The following is a 17,500-nucleotide window of genomic DNA, read 5'->3' as shown; positions in this document are numbered from 1 at the left end:
CATTTCTGGACTCTGCTAGTAGCACTTAGACAATCGCTATTTATTCATGCAACATACAGATTTTTATTTGGGGCCTGCTACACCATTTGTTAAACTGAAAATATAGGCACTCTCTTATGCTTGATACTGAATCAGCTGATGCATGAAAGTACCCAAAGGATGTGGTTGCGTGCCTTCTTTGGAATTTGTGTTATTTGGACTTATCTGGGAATCCAAGTGGGAAACTAGTTCGAATGGTCTTACTTCTATATAGGAGCACTATTATTGGGTTAAGTCTTGACAGAGGGATGACCTTACTGAAGTGCAAAATTTCTTGTTTGCATGTGAGGTAGCTTGTCACCAAGTAACTATATGTGAAAGAAGGCATCTGTTTTTCCTATCGAAAGGTATATTTTATTGCATATAAGATATGTGCCATGAAGATTTCAAAGCATCAACAGGGTTGCAAGCTTTTCTGATTCCCCAAAAATAACATTTTCATGTGTAGTCATGCTAAGAGAGGGAATGGAAGATAACCGGTTTTTGACTTTGGGTAACCTTGGAACCTTAATTAAGGTTGCAGTGCATGTAAATATGTGCACTTAGGGAACAATTGGAAATGCATCAGGAGATTTTAGAGCTCTTCTGATTTTAAAAAAGTGCAACTTGCCACTCTTTCTTTTATTATTTTTATAAGTGCCATCAGTTCGAGCATTAAGATACCTCTGGACTATAAACATGGAAATTCATTTTGTTGCAGCAGGATGTCATTGTCCTCTGGTGACCCTTGGATATTTTGAGCAAAGTGATCATGGCTTATACTTTTATAGTTTAAATTAACTTTAAATTCAATTAAATTAATGAGCAAACTTGTTTGTATATAATAAATATCTAGTTTTGACTATTGCTATGTTGGGCTAGCTTTTGTTAAATTTGATCCTTTTCCCATATCAGCTGCAGAAAACATTTATCGCAGGCTTCTACTAAACATATACATAAATCGGGACTTATTTCATGATTTTGAATTTTTCTTGTTTCAAAAAACCAGCTTCTTTCAAAGTTAACCCTCCCTAATTTGGTGGCAAATTCCCAATAGAGGCATGTTGGTGAATAAGAACATCTTGAATTAATGTATATCTGTGACAAATCTTTAGTCAAGGCTAGCTAGTAGCCTATCTTCCTTCCTCCACTTATTTGTGAATTTGGCAATGGATGTTCTCAAATTGGGTACCATCAGTTTGGTGAATTAGAGAATAGACTATCTTTAGCAGTCTATGGTGTTTCACAATTTTTTCCCGTTCTAGGAGTGAAAAGATTTCTATGAGGGAAGAGATTATAAGGTGACTAAATAGTGGAAGTTTACTGTCACCTCGATATTTGGAATAAGAAGATGCTTATACCGCTAGCAGATGGAATCCTTCAACTCTTTGTAATTACTGCACAGGAATGTCTCAAAATTCAAACTTTGTGTGGATATTGTTCAAGTTCCTCAAGTGGCAATCAAAAGTAGGTGGTCTGGTCCGACTCCAGATGGTGCGTAACAAAGCTTTTTGGAGGCACCCAGAAGATGATTTCCTGATTCAGTATAGGTATCCATGAGTATCCTTGATTCGTTGCTAATCTGATTCACACCAGGATCTCTTGACCAGCTTTAGACTGAAAATACATTACTCGAGGGTTGGGACTTGTGATTAACGGATTTCTATTTATAAGGCGAACTTCCAAGTGTGGCTTGGTGTTTGCGCATGAAGCTGCAAGGCTCTCCCCTCTTTAAATGAGCCCTCCCCTTTAATGAAAGCAACTATTGAGTCTCCTTTTCTCAGTGTCTTGGGGGAAAAAAGTGATGTTGCACAAAACAATAATGCAGAATTATTTATAAACTTTTATAGTTATGGAAAAAGTTTGTTAAAGTTATCTTGATATAATCACAGCCATCAATAATGTCCTCTCGCTTTGTTGTTATCGCATCTGCATAAGTTGTGCTGGGTATGGGTAGACTAGAAAACCAATCATGTTGGTTTTCTGTGAATGCTGTTTACTTTAAAAGTTGTCCAGACCAGGATTATAGGATAATCAAATTACGATCACCTCATGTAGTAGGAATACTATGTTACATATTTATTGTTACTTTGACACTGGATTGACCATTTGTTATATTTTAGAATGAAACAAATGAACGTGAGCTGTCTGCCCTTAAAGCTATCATGAAGTGTATTGAGGAGCACAAGCTTGAGGAGCAATACCCAACTGATCCACTTCAGAAAAGAATCCTCCAGCTAGAGAAGGCCAAGGCTGATAAGAGGAGAGCTGCTGAAGCTGCAAAGCCACAGTCGAAGAGGCCCCGTGCCAATGGCACTACTTATGCTCCTCGTGTGACCAGCATTCCAGACAAAAGCTTCTATCGTGCACCCCCTGAGAGATACCCGTATCCATATGACAGGCAGTATGTGTATCCAGCTGAAACCCATCATCCTGCACTAATGGGTTCAGCTCCCTATACCATATCTCCGACCCATACAACGTACTATGGGAATGGCTACCAGGTCCAGTACCAAGCCGCTTATTTACACTAAATGGAGAAGGTGCCCGTGTTCATGATCTTTCCTAACTACTAGCTTTTAACCCATCGGGTGCAGCAATGTATGGATTAACTGAAGTCTAAGTAGCTCAAAAGTAGTCTGTTCCTTGTGTTATAAGTGTTTGTCCATTGTGAGTTGTGAAAAGCCTACGTTCTTATCCTTCTGACTGATGACATTTTTCTTCTGATGTTTAGTTGTGACTTAACTTTTATATCTTATGTTCCATTCCCGGTGGTTCTAAGATTGTGCGTTTTGTTTCTTACTGAACGGTTTGCTTGCCGCATGCTGTTCAAAAGACTTGACTTGATTTCAGCTGGGGCACACAATTTAGATGGTGACCTTTGTATGTAATGGTTCTCATGAAATGTTTTTGGTACACTGTTGATGGCGTGGAATGATCTATAGACAATTCTCCAGTGTCTTGATTGTGTGTGGGGTTTAACTAAGCTATCATGGCGATGGTATAAGCTGTCATTAATTGCATATCCAGTTCTACTGGAATTGAAGAGCTCTCAGTTAATCGACGGATGAGTGGTTTTGATTGATTCTGAACCTGCCAACAGATTTTAACAGAAGATTTGAAACGGGTGTCCCTGGTCTTCAATGCCTCGGATGTGTCAGAGGAGGATAAACAACTTCGGTTCTCTCGCTTCCCTTCCGCTCTAGCGTACCCATGTACCTTCATAAACAATTTCTTTCTCAGGATGTAACCGTTGTGAAGAAGAAAAAAAAGGCATTGATTAGATTGTTTCAGTTACAGTGCCTCCAAATTCAGATCAAGCAACCATATCTGAGGATTTATTGGCATTTCAGGTCTTGATGCATGGCACAAGTTTATTGGAGTAAAGCAGGCTGGAGATGAGAAGATAGGCTTGATCTGATAACCCAGCTTAATATCATTTTGGTCCTGTTCTTCAATTATGGACAGCTTCTGCCCGATTATTTGAAGATATCGCTGATGACCGATCAGGTGGTTCTAAGTCTCCTTTTGGCTAGTCTGTTTAGTCGTCTCCGTAACTGAGAAAGCTGTGTAAATTCTGAAGAATTCAGTCTGCCACACCAATCATGTCACCAAGTACTTGGAATCCAGGGGGACATGGACATTAGAAATTGTGGAACTCGGCTGGGTCCGGCTCTCTTTGTTCCTATTTCCTCATCTAAAATCCTTTTGGCAAAACAGATTAAAAAAAAAAAAAAAGAACTTGCTTCATTTCCCTTTTAGCATTGCATGAGGTTTGGCTCTGAAAATTGTATTGAATAGTTTTAATAGCGCTGGAATTAGGTGATGAACACCAGTCTTATTTACTAAAATGTGTGGTTTAATTTAGACTAGATTCACATTGTATGAGCAATCCTGACCATAGATTTGAATCATATTAGCCTCAATCACAAGATATATCAATAGAATTATCATTTTTGATGCATTTTAAATTTGAACTTGAATTTCAAACATCAATCATTAATAGCATATTTGATTCATGCAATTTGGAGATATGCTAATATAATTATCATGTTCAATGTATTTTAAATTTAATTTTAAATTTCAAATGTCAATAATTGATAGTAGTCTTGATTCATGCAATCATATACAAACATGATTACTATTTTTACTAAAATTTAAATTTGAATTTGAAATACACTATAAATGACAATGATGGTGCCCTATGTTGTTAATACATGAACCAAATATATTAATGACTGATATTTGAAATTGAAATTTAAATTTAAAATGAACCAGAACTAACGATCATATTGCATGTCTTGTAATTGAGGCTGGTATAAAATAAGTCTGCTATTAAACCCCATATATTTAGGTGTTCAATGCCTATTGTCTCCTATTCACTTACCTAATGAAAGTCAATTATACAATACTAACCATGCATTGCCCACTAAAGCATGAAAGCTTTGCTTTGATTCAACCAACCTGCTCACAATGCAGAGTAATTTTAGTGATGGCGAATTGGTAAAATCCCACATAATCCATCTGCAAATGATTTTTTTAAAAAAAAAAAATAAAGCTTGTCTTGCATCTGAAAATGGACATAAATGATGGTCATGCAGCATAAAAGTAGGCTGCAAATGAATAACAGTTTGGACTCTCCAATAACTTGCTCATGCTGGGTATAGATAGAAAAATGAAAAAGCCAAACTTGAAAATTTTATTTGGCATAATTAAAAAGAGGTTTGGATTGATTCAACAAAAAAACTTATTCAAACTTGGTTACGATAGATGATAAGTAAATCAAGCTCGAACATACTCTATCAAGCCCGACTTGAGTTCGATAATCATTTTGTTGTAGTGAGCTGAGCCCAAGCTACCTGTTGCTCAGCTTGACTCAGCACATTTGCACCCAACATAGAAGTGATCAATATAATAGCGCTAAAAACCTAAGCCCAAGCCTGAACCTAAGCATCTTATAGTATACTTGGATTCGGATCCCGAGTGGATCCGGCCAGCCAGAAAGGTAAGGGGAAAAGTGCACTACTTTCTACCTTGCTTTCTTTTGAATCCCAAAAATACGTCCTTTGTAAATTGCGAAGGTTTCATAACTGGTAACATCACCAGGGCCAAAGCTGGGAAGACTCCAATGAGAGAAATTATTCTCTTTCTGGCAAGGAGACAAAACTAGGGGCGTCCATGACAGGGGAGGTTTTGTTAACCAGTCATATCTCTTTTCCTCAATTCCTCTCTCTCTCTCTGTCTATATGTATATATTCTCTTTGAGAAAGGAAGGGAGGAGAAAAGAAGTTGCCCGATAGAGTAGAAATAATAAAAGTCAGGGGAGAAGGGATGGGCTCTTCTCCACCCCTGGGGCTTCTCCTGCGGCCTCCAAAACCAGCGCTTTCTCTCTCATGCGGTCATTGTTTTGCCCCTCAAAACCCTAGCTTTCCCTGCTCATCCCTCGATCCTTCTTCCTTCTATGGGGGATGGCATGGAGCCATGAGACCCATCAATTCGAGACCTATGGTAACACACTCTCTCTCTTTCTAAAGGAGGAATCTTTAGCCCTGTTTCTGTCAAAACTTGTTGCCCGCGCTCCAACTAGTTTTTAACCCCCAATCTTTCCATGTGGTTGTCTTAGGAAGTGTGCTCAGCGTTTATGGTTTCTACTAGACAGGTGTTGGTTTTTTTTTTTAAGTTTTTAGTGTTTTAGCATTTTGCATTCTTCTGTTTTCCGAGCTATCTTGTGAATTTTAGTTTAATTTTTGGGAGTTGGATCTCCTTTTGTGTGTGTGGGACCTTTGGGGGTTTATATTTATGTTGGTACAAAAAAGGTCGCGTCTTGGAAGTCATACGACAATTCCTATGCAGAATAGGTGAGAAAGAGTGGAAACAAAAGGTATCGGCTAAAATTTTCTTGAGGGGAGTGGAGATATAATGTTCTAGTGGGGCTTATCTATGCATGCAAATGCCTAATGTATTTTGACACTTAAAGATAAATTTCTAATGTCAAATGTTTTCACTCAGATATTTGTATTAGGTTCGGCATTTTCAGCTAGACAATTCTTTTGTCTTTTAAGTCTATGGTTTGCCATTCTTCTTTGTATTCTGAGCTATCTCGTGAATCTTAATGAAACATTTGGCAGTTCGATTTGGTGCATATGGGATGGACTTAGGTTCATGTTGGTAATTAAAGGGTTTGCATGTTGGGGATCATTAATAGGTCATAGGATGGTAAAAATTTCTTGAGGATAGTAGAAATACAGTGTTCTAATAGGCCTCATCTGTGCATACATATGCTGAAAAGGTCTTGGTACTTCTAGATAAATTTCCAATATGAAATGTCATTTTTAAATATTGGAAAAATGAATGCATATTTTGTATCTTACATTGGGTATTGTATCATCAACTGATACAGTTTATGTGTTGTTTATCATGGGTGGCATGTGGAAGTGAACTTAAAATCATTAGAAAGGTAAATTTACTGAAGGTGATATGCTAATCTCAACATGAAATTTGTAGTTCTGTAAAGGTTTCTTTTCGATCATACCTTTGTTGGGCATGTTCAATGCAAAAGGCCTTTTCAAGCAGGAGTGTTAGATGGAAACCTGTGATTCCATCAATTATCATTTATTGTTTGAAGTATGATGGATGTGCATTTGAAAAAGCATTGGAGCTTTAATTGTGAAGTGATAAATATACTTCTTCTTTTAGTTGATATACTTCTCTAGTTTTCCTTTCATAATTACTGACAGGAGATGAAGTCCCCCATGCTTCTCTTTTTCTTGGCATTATATTTAAAGTGGTATCTCTTGAGTCCCTTCAAAAGTAATGCTGGGTTGATTCTTTGAGGGGGGGAACTTAAAAAAGAAAAAAGAAAAAGAAAAAAGAATACATGCCATATTGTTTGTCCTGCAACAAAGGCTTTCCCATTATATATGGTAAGATACGATTGGTTTTATTAGTCTGCGCTATCAGAATCAGAAATACAGCATTTTGAATTTCAAATGTGGCAGTCAATTTTTATGTATATAAGATGTAGTTTGATCTCTTTCTTATTCTTCCATGACAATGAATTTGGACATTAATTTTTACTTTTCCATCTGTAGAGACTGAATACGTACTACCCATGCATTGGGAAAGTATTACTTGTGAATTTTGTTTTGTGATTTAAATTTTAAAGCATTGCATGTTTATGCCTGTCATTAACACTTGTAACCAGTCAATGGATATCTCAGACGTTAGCTCTAATTTTCAAGCTTAAGATTTGCATCATCATAGAACTACATGTGAACTAACAAAAGCATTGAAGAAAAAACAGAACTAGTAATGTAATGACATCTTTGTAATAAAGTAAGATTTAAGTGTTTTAAGTTTTTTCTGCAAAAACTATTTGTAGCTTTTAATCGACTTTGATGTCGGTCAGACAAGGTTTCTATGTTTTGACTATTAATTATGCCCTACACATGATACAAGATACTGTTTGATTTAAGTCTTCATTTTTAGCGTTCTTGTCTAATGTATAATGCCATAGTGTGTCCTTTATTGAGGTTCAACACAAATTATTTTTCTGGAGAATATGTCAAGGGGCCACGGATCATGCTCTCTCTTTTTCATGTCAAAAATGTCTGTTGACTTTCAAAGTGTAGAATTTAGGTGGGAGAAATTACTGAGTTCTCCATGATTTCTGTTACACTTTGTATCCATTTTTCTAGAAGCTTATATTCTTCTCTTGTGGACTGTGTTAATGTTATAGTCTTGTGATATATTTGGTCTTCACTGATGATTTACTACCAGGGACTGTTTTTTTATGTAATGGTATAGTGGCTTTGTGGATATATGAAAAGAAGCGGGGTTGGAAGTAATTGGGAGAATCAACATAGGAGTAAGTCAGATTTGCTTGGGTCTGATGAGGAGAATGGGGTCCAAGTTCCTACACAAGCACAGTCTGTTGTTGAAGGCTCAAACACAGTTGTTTTATCAGAGTACAAGCCAATTCCTGATATTGATTATCTGCAGGTATCTGTTTTTGTCTCTAGGGTTTAATGTCATGGCATATCCAGCTTATGGAGAATTTTCATCAGATGTCTTATCGTCCACATTGGACTTGGCATTGCAATTGATGATTAATCATTGGATGGGATATTTTAACTTGTGTTTCGAGAAAGACTGCAGTGAATTGCTTTGGCAACATCAGAAACCAATTAATCAACTTTAAATATCTTCAAAACCAAGATATTAAGATTTAATCTATTCATTTGATAGATTATGATATTTCTAAAACACCAGCCTCTTGAAATTCTGTGCAGCCCTCTTTAGGGAAGATTATATGATTTTCTAGTGTTGACTTCTTTAAACTGTTTGAGCTTTATTGCTCACAATGTCTCAAGCTGTCGATGTATCTCAGAGGTTAATGTGACATAATCACCTTGTACTTCGTAAATGAGAGTTTGATTACTTTTTTTCCTCTAATGTATTGCTGTACCTGTTGTATATGGTTCAGTATTAAATATAAATGATATTTCTTACTCATAGCTTAGATGGTAATAAAGCATACTATAACCATTATGTCATGGATTTAAACTTTGATCACTCATCCTAGAAAGGAAGATGGCTAACATTGGAAGTAAAACAAAAGTATATGCATCCATCTTGAGCATTCTTTATATCATGCTTGTTAAGTGATAATTTCAGCAGTTTGTTGAATGTTGACATTTAAGAATGATATCCATAGCCTGGAGATTAGATATTATAACTGAGGTTCTTTCAATCTTAACTCGTCTCATTCTTGTGAACTTGCATATCAGTTGTATGCATTCATAAACACATTATGAAAACAGTAGTTCAACTTTTTAGCTTATACCTCTATGCGCATACATTAATTATCCCTACACACAGACACCAATATAGAAATACACAGACAGGGATAGGGCTGTTTTGTTTCAGTTCATGTTGATTTCTAACAATTATTTTTGCAGGAATTATTGGCTATTCAACAGCAAGGACCTAGAGCCATTGGTTTCTTTGGGACACGTAATATGGGATTTATGCATCAGCAGCTTATAGAGATTCTGAGTTATGCTATGGTGATAGCGGTAGGATTTTCTTTCTTTGCTGCCATTCTGGCTCTGTATCATTCTATCGATCCCTTTTTCACTTAATCATGATTCTGAATATCTAGAACCTATTAATGTCACTGCAGAAAAATCATATTTTTACTTCAGGAGCATCTGGAACTAATGCAGCTGTTATCAGAGGTGCTCTAAGAGCGGAGAAGCCAGAGTTGCTTACTGTAATCTTGCCCCAAAGCCTGAACATGCAGCCATCAGAGAGCCAGGAATTATTGTCTAAAGTAAGACTGAAGATTTTTTTCACCTGTTCCAATTTTGAATGACATATATATCAAAATGAGCTGTATATGTCTTGTTCCTATGGTTCAAGATGTGTTGCGGAGCATGCACTTTGAAAAGTCCAGTTATGTATAGGTCATATCATTTGGTTTCTGTTTCTTGCTGTTTCTGTGACAGTCATAAAAATTTGATGATGAATTATGTTCAATGATTTTCCTTTCATACTCATACAGGTATGTTATGATTATATCCATAGCAAAGACACTTGGTCTGATTTTAAGAAACTAGTCTGATTATATTTTGTCACTTGTTACCATTGACTGTTATATTATTGGTAATTGTGTTTTCTTTTAAAGCTATTTAACAGCTGTTATTTTTGTTTCTTTGGATATTCTTAAGGGTAATCTCTTGCATTCATGTGCATAACTATATAAGCTAAATATATATGTTTTCATTCTTGCTTTGCCTAAGCTTCCTTCAGTGTATGAGTTTCTAGCTTAATATGGTTCAAGGTTCTTAAGGTTATTGTTCAAGATGTGGTGGATATTCCAAGGTGGAGTTCACCCATGGTTCAAGATTTCACGGAGAACTTGGCAATATGTTAGTGCCAGTGTGGAGGTAATGTGGTGTTCTATTGCTAATTCCCTACCTTTGAGCAGGGATCATGCCTCAGCCTTCATCAGGTCCTTAGCTTTTTAGTGCTCAGCATAAGCAATATGAAGGTTGGGCCAGTCATTTCAAATAACACCAGCCAACCTAGCTGTGTGTTCATGTTGTTGCCCACAGCCATCACAAATTAGATATGCATGCAATGGTGCATGAAGTGGGGTGGATGTGTGCTTTGAAGGTTGTGGTTATAATTGGGGCAGGGGAAGCTTGAGCTAGATGAAGTTTTTGAAGAGAATTGATAGGGCATAAGTTCAGTTTCAGAAAGAGATCCTGAAAGATTTACATTGTCATATGGTGATTGAATACACAGCAATTGGGTAATTATATGAGAAAATTGTAACTACCTTGTGATTCTCAAATTCTGAACCTTACGGAAGTTAGAGATAATGCATGGACGATGTTATAAAAGGGAAATATGGATGTATCCTTATAGGATTCTATCTATTAACTTTTTTTTTTAAATAAAAAATGCCTTTCACGTATAGAATCCCCATACTTGATAGAAAAATGAAAAACATCACCAATTTCTCTCTCTCGCCCCCCATGCCCCCGCCCCCCCTCCTCCTTCCCTACCTTTCCCCCAAACTACCTCTCCCTTTATCCCAACAAATCTGCTTACATTGTGTGCAAATCTTCTCCCTTTTCTTTTATCTCTTTCCAAGCGACTCACTAATATTATCTCAAAGTCTTGCCATGCTTAGCCTTCCATGCCATTTTTATTTTTAATGCCTTATTAGATTTCAAAGAGAAATCGAGATGGACCATATAAATTTTGAATGTGGATGCTTGTTACTTTATGTTATATTTCTAATCTGTCTCTTTTCCTCTTCTTTATTTTCTAATCAATTTTATGTATTCAATGTTTTTCCTTTCCCTTTTTTAGCATCTTATTTATGATAATATCGTCATTAGGATTCTTATTTTTTAATTACTTTTTTTCTAATTTGTGTCGTGTGTGCCTTTGTGTAATAATTTTCAAGGACAACAGTTTGTCTTGGTCTTCACAATTAGTTTGTAGAATTTGTAATTGCTTTTAAAATTTATTTATATCTAACATGCTCTTTAATACTTCCAGTAAACCTGACTCTGTTCACGTACCTCAGTGAAACACTCTGTGATGCAACTTTGGCTGTTGTTCTTGATGTTTCATCAGCTTGCAGCTATTGTTGCCAATGCCCTTATCTGCGGCTTTTAATCTCTATTGGTTTAAAAGCGATTCTCCAAATTCCATTTTGCCCTATTGCACCTAAGCAATTAATGCTAGCCTCCCCTCTCTCTCTCTCTCTCTCTCTCTCTCTGTGTGTGTATCTATCTATCTCCCCACCTCCCATAGATTTTGGGACTTCTCTTTGAAAATCATTTATAGAGAAGCTTTGTGCGAAGTTTGTTCTGCTTGGCGCCCTGCTAACTTTGCTTAGGAAACCCCTCTTTTATTTGTTTTTGGCTGAATATCTACCTTTTCTCATTGCTACTCCCTCTTCACCCTTTCAATAATGACAACCTCATCTTGGATAAAATTCGGTAGTCATAGTGTTGATCGTCTCCCCATCCAAATTGATTGTTTTCCTCGCAGCCTCGAAGCAGAAGTGCGTGCGGTGCTCCATATCCATGCCCAAGGAGCTGCATGGGGCATTTCTACATTATCTACTCCAATAATTTGTAGAGGAAGGGTCAATTTTTGCAGCAAATGAGGCAGTACAAGAGCTTCAAGAAGAGGCATTGTAGTTTTTCTGAGGCTGTTCTACTTTTCATTGATTATCTTGTTCCAGTGGGTGTTTGGTTTGGATGTGGAAGGTTCTCCAGCTGTCTGATGCATGGAAATGCCATTGATTCATCTCCTAGTGCCCATTGTTTGGATGAGGAGTCACTCCAGTGGCTAGATTTGGAGGAAGAAAGCCTTAAGGTCAATGACATGTGGAATGTTTGCTTCCTCCACCTACTATGTGGTTTAACGGCTTGGTCCATCAGACCTGCTGCTGATTGTGCTTAGGTTGTTGCCAGCAGTGATTTGTTCTTGAGTGCAATCCATCATTGCATTTCAAACCTCTTCCCATTATGCTAGTAAAGTGATAATAAATTGTTGTGATATAAGACATGGCAAGGTTCTGTTCAGTCCAAGGTAGTTGGCAAACTGGTCCTAGATGGAGATGGTATTGGATTATTGTTGAGTCGACATGGTATAAATTAGTGAGATTCACTGGGTTGAATCATTCATGGACCATTGTATCCAATTGACAACCATTTTGGTAACTTGTCTGGATTGCTAGCTTTTTCCTCTACATTTTCAAATCCTTTTTTTCAGATTAAGCGCGAGTTTGAAGGCGATATAAGAAATGTTATTAGCTTTGGAGAAGACAAGCATTAGTTTACTTCAAAGTATGGGATTGTTGCCACAAGGGCCAGCTCTAATGCCAAAACTTTTCCTGCACCACGGCCATGCCACATGGCATGGGAGTTGGAGCAGCCACCCATGAATGCAGTTATTAGGTACTAAACCTACCGTTTACACCAACAGATGTTGTAACACTATAACAAACACATTGGCTGAGGGAGTTTTTTACATTATATATGTTGATAGCGGGTATTTAAGCAACAAAAGCAGCAGGGGCCCTGGTCCAGGAGTGACCAGCAGCTAGTGGAAGCTTTGCAGGGTGAAAGGGAGTAAGAACTAAGACAGACCAAAAGAGGAAAGAAAGTGAGATCGCATGACAGAAAACAATTTGATACTTTGCCAAAAATACAAATCAACCAGTACTTTCAATTAATACTTCTACCTAGATGGAGTTAGTTGGCAACCATCTTTCATCCGCCAAAAATACAAATCAACCAGTACTTTCAAGCAAGGTTCACCATCTTGATACTGGATCCCATATTGGTACCATCATATTATAGTATCAGTACGTGGTTTGATATGGTATGAGATAGCATACCGAGTGTCGGTATAGTATGAGACAGCATACTGGTACAAGATTGGTATGGTAAGATATGCTCCATACTAAGTGGTATTGGGTGGTATGACAGACCATGTTTCCAAGTAATAAGTCTAACTAGACATGGTTGGGAACTATCTTTCATTGTTACCATTGGTCAATAAAAGGATAGCATCTGTTTAATACACCTTATGGTGTAACTTAGGGAGCACTGTACCATTGCCAAATTGAGTGTGATGTTCCATATTTGGCATGTTATGTTTCATATTTTTCAATTTTAAGAATATTAGAATTATTTAATAAGCCTCTGCGGTTTTGAGAGACAGAAAGCGAACATTAATCATTATAACTCCAATTTTTATGAAAATTGAGAACAGATCACATTGTGTTTTGCAAATGTGACCTTGAAGTGTTCTTCCATTTGCAAGTCAAATGGTTATTATTTATGACAGAGTTTGCAGGGTAGCTGTGATTATCTGATATGCATGGCCAGCATTGAGAATTTATTGATGTTCTCTTTAACCCATGAAAATGCAAGGTAATTGACACATTTAATACTCAAATCAATTTTTCTGTTAGCTATCCAAATCGGTCGTTTGTAAACTGGCTTTCACATCAACTGCTCCAGATCATCCATGGCATGAAAATTAACAAGAGTTAATTGTTCTTTCTTAGGTGAAGTATGCTATCTTTTAGTTGCATTTTCTTTTTTAGTGTTCAATCAGTTTTTTCTAAATAAATCTCAAGGGAATTTTTTAAATTGTTGGTCATGAAAATAATGAAGCTCCACTATGAACTGGATTTTAATAAATTTCTCAAATGATCAAGCTACTGAACCGCACATGTATGGTGTGTTCCATTTTCCTAGTTATCCATAATGATCAAGCAACGCGAGTTGTCCTCTTGGACATTATATATAATTTTAAATTGATGAAAATAGATAAAGTCCTATGAGCAATGAGCCTCCTATAGTTAGAAGCAGCTGCCTAGGCTTAATGTATCCTGTGTTCAACCTGCTTAGGTCTAGCTGCCTAGGTGTATGCAGGCCAACCACCTAATGAGTGCCAAGCAAATTGCATGTACCTAGGTGTCTCAAGTGAGTTAAATTTGACAATTTTTCCCTTTTTCCTCAATTGGTTGGGTATTAGGCAGACGGGTTGGAGTACCAACCATTTAGGCTAGAAGCTCATAGTTCCTTTGTCTTACTGCTGCTCCAATCCTTAGTTACAAGTTTTTAGGTTTCATGAAATCTTTTATTTATTGTAATTTCAACTTAAAATTGGCTGCTTATCATTCAGTAGAGTTGCCTGTTGCATTAAATTATATTGGCACTTCTTCTTCTGGATGATTAATAAATATCTTTCAATAAATTTAGGAAAAAGTAATGTTAGTAGTTAATGCCTTGCTAATCTCATATTAGGCCATTAAGATACTTTATCTCTATATACACATTTAAGATGTGCCTGACTTTTACCTAAGTGCTGACTTGCTGCATAATATAACTGCCTTTTACAATAGCCGAAGCACTAGCAGGCCATTGTAAAAGTCATCACTTAGGTAAAAGTAACATTTTTTATTGTCTATGTACACATTTATGTATGTGCTGACTTAGCTACATGGGCCCAATCATCATGTCTATTTAAGGGCAAGGCTTGGCACGCTAGTGACTCGTGCTGCTGTGCATCAAACACCCTTCTCAAAGAACCAATTTTTATATTAATGATGGTTTAACTATCTTCTTTCCTGATGGCCGGAACCATTTAAAGTTTCATACAACAAAATTTCCCGAGAATTAGAAGACATCAAAATAGGCTTGGAAGCAGAAAGAAGCTGCACCCTCCCAAATCCTGGGGTCGAGAATCTCCAGAAAAACCTTTGCAAATCATGTAAAAGGAAAAGACTGTGGGCCCACCCCACAACCACCCCCCCCACCCCACCACCCCGGGGAAAAAAAAAAAATCTTATGCACTATGCATAGACATATTTGTATGGGTGGATTTGAAGGTTTGGGTGGGGGAGTGGGGTTTCAAGTTCTTACTCTAAAAGGCAGAAAGGTGTTGGTGAAACAAATGATAAAGAGAAAACACCCAGAATTGATGTCAATCTTGCACAACAAGTGGATATATGGCTGCCATAAATTGGTTGCTTCTCTTTGTATGGGGGGTGTGAAGAAGATTCTTTCACTGACTTCCTTATTTGATTACCACTGGTTCAGAAATTAAAAAGAAAAATATAATGATTCAACAGCCTCTGAACGTGCCTTTTTCCCTTTTTTATTTACTAACCTTTTGCCTATGAATATCCAACTGCAGTGCTTTTATCTTTTATTTCTGGATAATACATAGATAGCAAGGAATTAAGGACCAAAAAATGTTTGCATAGAAACATGCTCATGCAGGCAAAAAGAGGGAGAAGTTGTCAAGACCTGAACCTGGAATATGTGGTATGATGATGTGGTTACAAAGAACCGTCAAAGTGTGGCTATTCATATCGTGGCCAGAGGCATATGACACCATTTTTGCAGAATTTTTGAAATCCATTGTAACATGCTAGTCTAGCTACTGGATCATGAAATCAGTTTGAACATTTTGATATTTCCAAGTTTCCTTTTTGTTGTTGTTAGTTCTCATCAAGCAAGTAGCTGGAATAACCACTAATTGAAATCTAAAACTTCTTAAAATGGCATCCACCTTGACTCTGGGATCATCAAGTTGAATAATTTCGTTTGGATATACATCCCAAGACATGTTTTGTGCTTCTTTTAGTGTAAAAGATATTATTCATTATATCTCCTGGACAAGGAACTTCATGATAGTGATTTTGAAATACTAGTGAGATTGTTTGGTCAGTTGCACCTTGAAAAGGTAGTCTTTTTTAGATCTTTTATGACTTCTTTTCATTTTGCAGGTAAAAAATCTGATTGAGAACCCGAGAATGATCATCTGCCATTGATTGAAGCTAGCAGGTATGCTACTGGTTCTGCATTTACCTTTTCTTGTCCATGATCACTAATTTTGAAGATTGATTAGCAATTGACAAAATTTTACATCCAAGTTGAAATTTCTGCTCAGTTTTACAGATTTAGTAGGGTTGGGATTTGGTTCTGGTACTGGTTCTTACTAGTGTGTGAATACATCAATTTGCTCTTGTGCAGTCTGAATTGAGAAAAGGGCATCATGATCATTTTGTGATGCTTCAACCCATTGTTGGATCCCTAGGATCAACTTATCATACCCATTTTCTAACTTCAATGCTGTTCAGGAAATTGGACGTTGATTAAAATGTTCTATCCCAACGTTTCTTCTACCATGAGCGAACTGTTGAAAGACTTAAATTGAGTCAACTCCTTTGCCATAGATTGTTCTAGGAGTACAACCATTAAGATTATAATGTGAACAAAAAGTTTTTTTGGAGTTCTTGCATAAGTTTTACCAACATTTGACTGTCACCCTCTTTCAAGTACACAGAAATGCACTGCATTTTATTCTACTTGTAGGAAATCATTTTTCCCAAATTGCTGATATAATTTCAAACTGCAAAGAATTAATTGTATCAATTCCATTAAGAATCAGGCTGCATTAATTTTATTTCATGGTGAAGCTATTCTCTACATTATACATGGCTTGTGGTGGCTCAACCCTCATTTACCACATTAACTTTTGGATTTTCATTTATTTGTAGGAATAATAGGAAATGAAGGGATTAGAAGATTTATTTGTCTTAGTTATGATACCTTTCTGATATCCTTGTATTGTGAATGCATGATGTATTTTCGAGTCTTTTTCTAGAAGGAATAGCTATTCTGCTAACACTTTGGTGCTGGAACAACAGGCTGTGCAACATGGACATTCTCTCAAAGGTACAGCAAGTCATCTGTTTTGCATTTCATGACAGCAGATTGCTCATGCAGACATGCCAGGAGGCAAAGAATCTTCGAAAAATTGTTACTCTCTTTTACTTGGATTGATCGTATACATTGATAAGAGATTCTAACATTTGCTTATAGGCTGGCAGATGGGGATCCCTCCCCCCAATTACTTCATTTTCCTTTTGACTCCCTTGATGTTTTGGGGGTATTAGATGTATTTGTCCTGGGGATAAAGAGGCATCTCATTATTTCATTCTTGGATAGAAGACGTAGAAGATGCCATGGAGTTGTCAATATTTTTTGGTGCATGCAAGGAATTTATGTTGCTGTCAAAGGCTATGGTTTTTGTCGGAAATATTTTGGTTATTTCCAGGCCATAATACCAATGCAACTTGTAAAAGGAACTCTCTCTCTCTCTCTCTCTCTCATGGAGTAATTTTTTTTTCATCTTTAGAGCTTGGCAGAGTTTTAACTGTATTACAGTCAAAAAGTTCATAACGGCAATTTCAGCTATAAAAATTTTGCAGAAATGATCTACTCTTCTTTTCTTCTTCTTCTTTTTTTCTGTTGGGGGTGGGGGAGGGGGTGGCAATTCTGCCTTGTTTTTCTGAAAAAACTAACCAATTTTAAAATTTTTTGGACACTTTTGTGCTTTGTTTCACAGATATACTTTATAAACATTG

At 36.8% G+C, this 17,500-nt stretch overlaps 2 protein-coding genes across 2 annotated transcripts in view; both read left to right on the top strand.

The window, feature by feature from the left end:
• The window catches only part of LOC140851529 (FRIGIDA-like protein 3), a 12,077-nt gene extending 9,278 nt beyond the window's left edge, over positions 1 to 2,799 (top strand). The window contains exon 4 of the mRNA XM_073243098.1: positions 2,142 to 2,799. Coding sequence (XP_073099199.1) covers positions 2,142 to 2,552 — 411 coding nt within the window. The 3' untranslated portion in view covers positions 2,553 to 2,799. The remainder of the gene's footprint in view (positions 1 to 2,141) is intronic.
• Positions 2,800 to 5,155: 2,356 nt separating this feature from the next.
• On the top strand, positions 5,156 to 17,217 carry LOC105051514 (uncharacterized). Its single transcript, XM_010931996.4, is given in 7 exon segments — positions 5,156 to 5,526; positions 7,825 to 8,019; positions 8,979 to 9,095; positions 9,203 to 9,352; positions 15,857 to 15,872; positions 15,875 to 15,914; positions 16,781 to 17,217. Coding segments are annotated over 7 exon segments (831 nt in total). The 5' UTR covers positions 5,156 to 5,349; the 3' UTR covers positions 16,917 to 17,217.
• The last annotated feature ends 283 nt before the right edge of the window (positions 17,218 to 17,500 follow it).

This window comes from Elaeis guineensis, chromosome 9, assembly GCF_000442705.2.
Source record: "Elaeis guineensis isolate ETL-2024a chromosome 9, EG11, whole genome shotgun sequence".
Lineage (NCBI taxonomy): Eukaryota > Viridiplantae > Streptophyta > Magnoliopsida > Arecales > Arecaceae > Elaeis > Elaeis guineensis.
The sequence above is the reverse complement of the archived record's forward strand: the minus strand, read 5'-3'. Positions and strand labels throughout refer to the sequence as shown.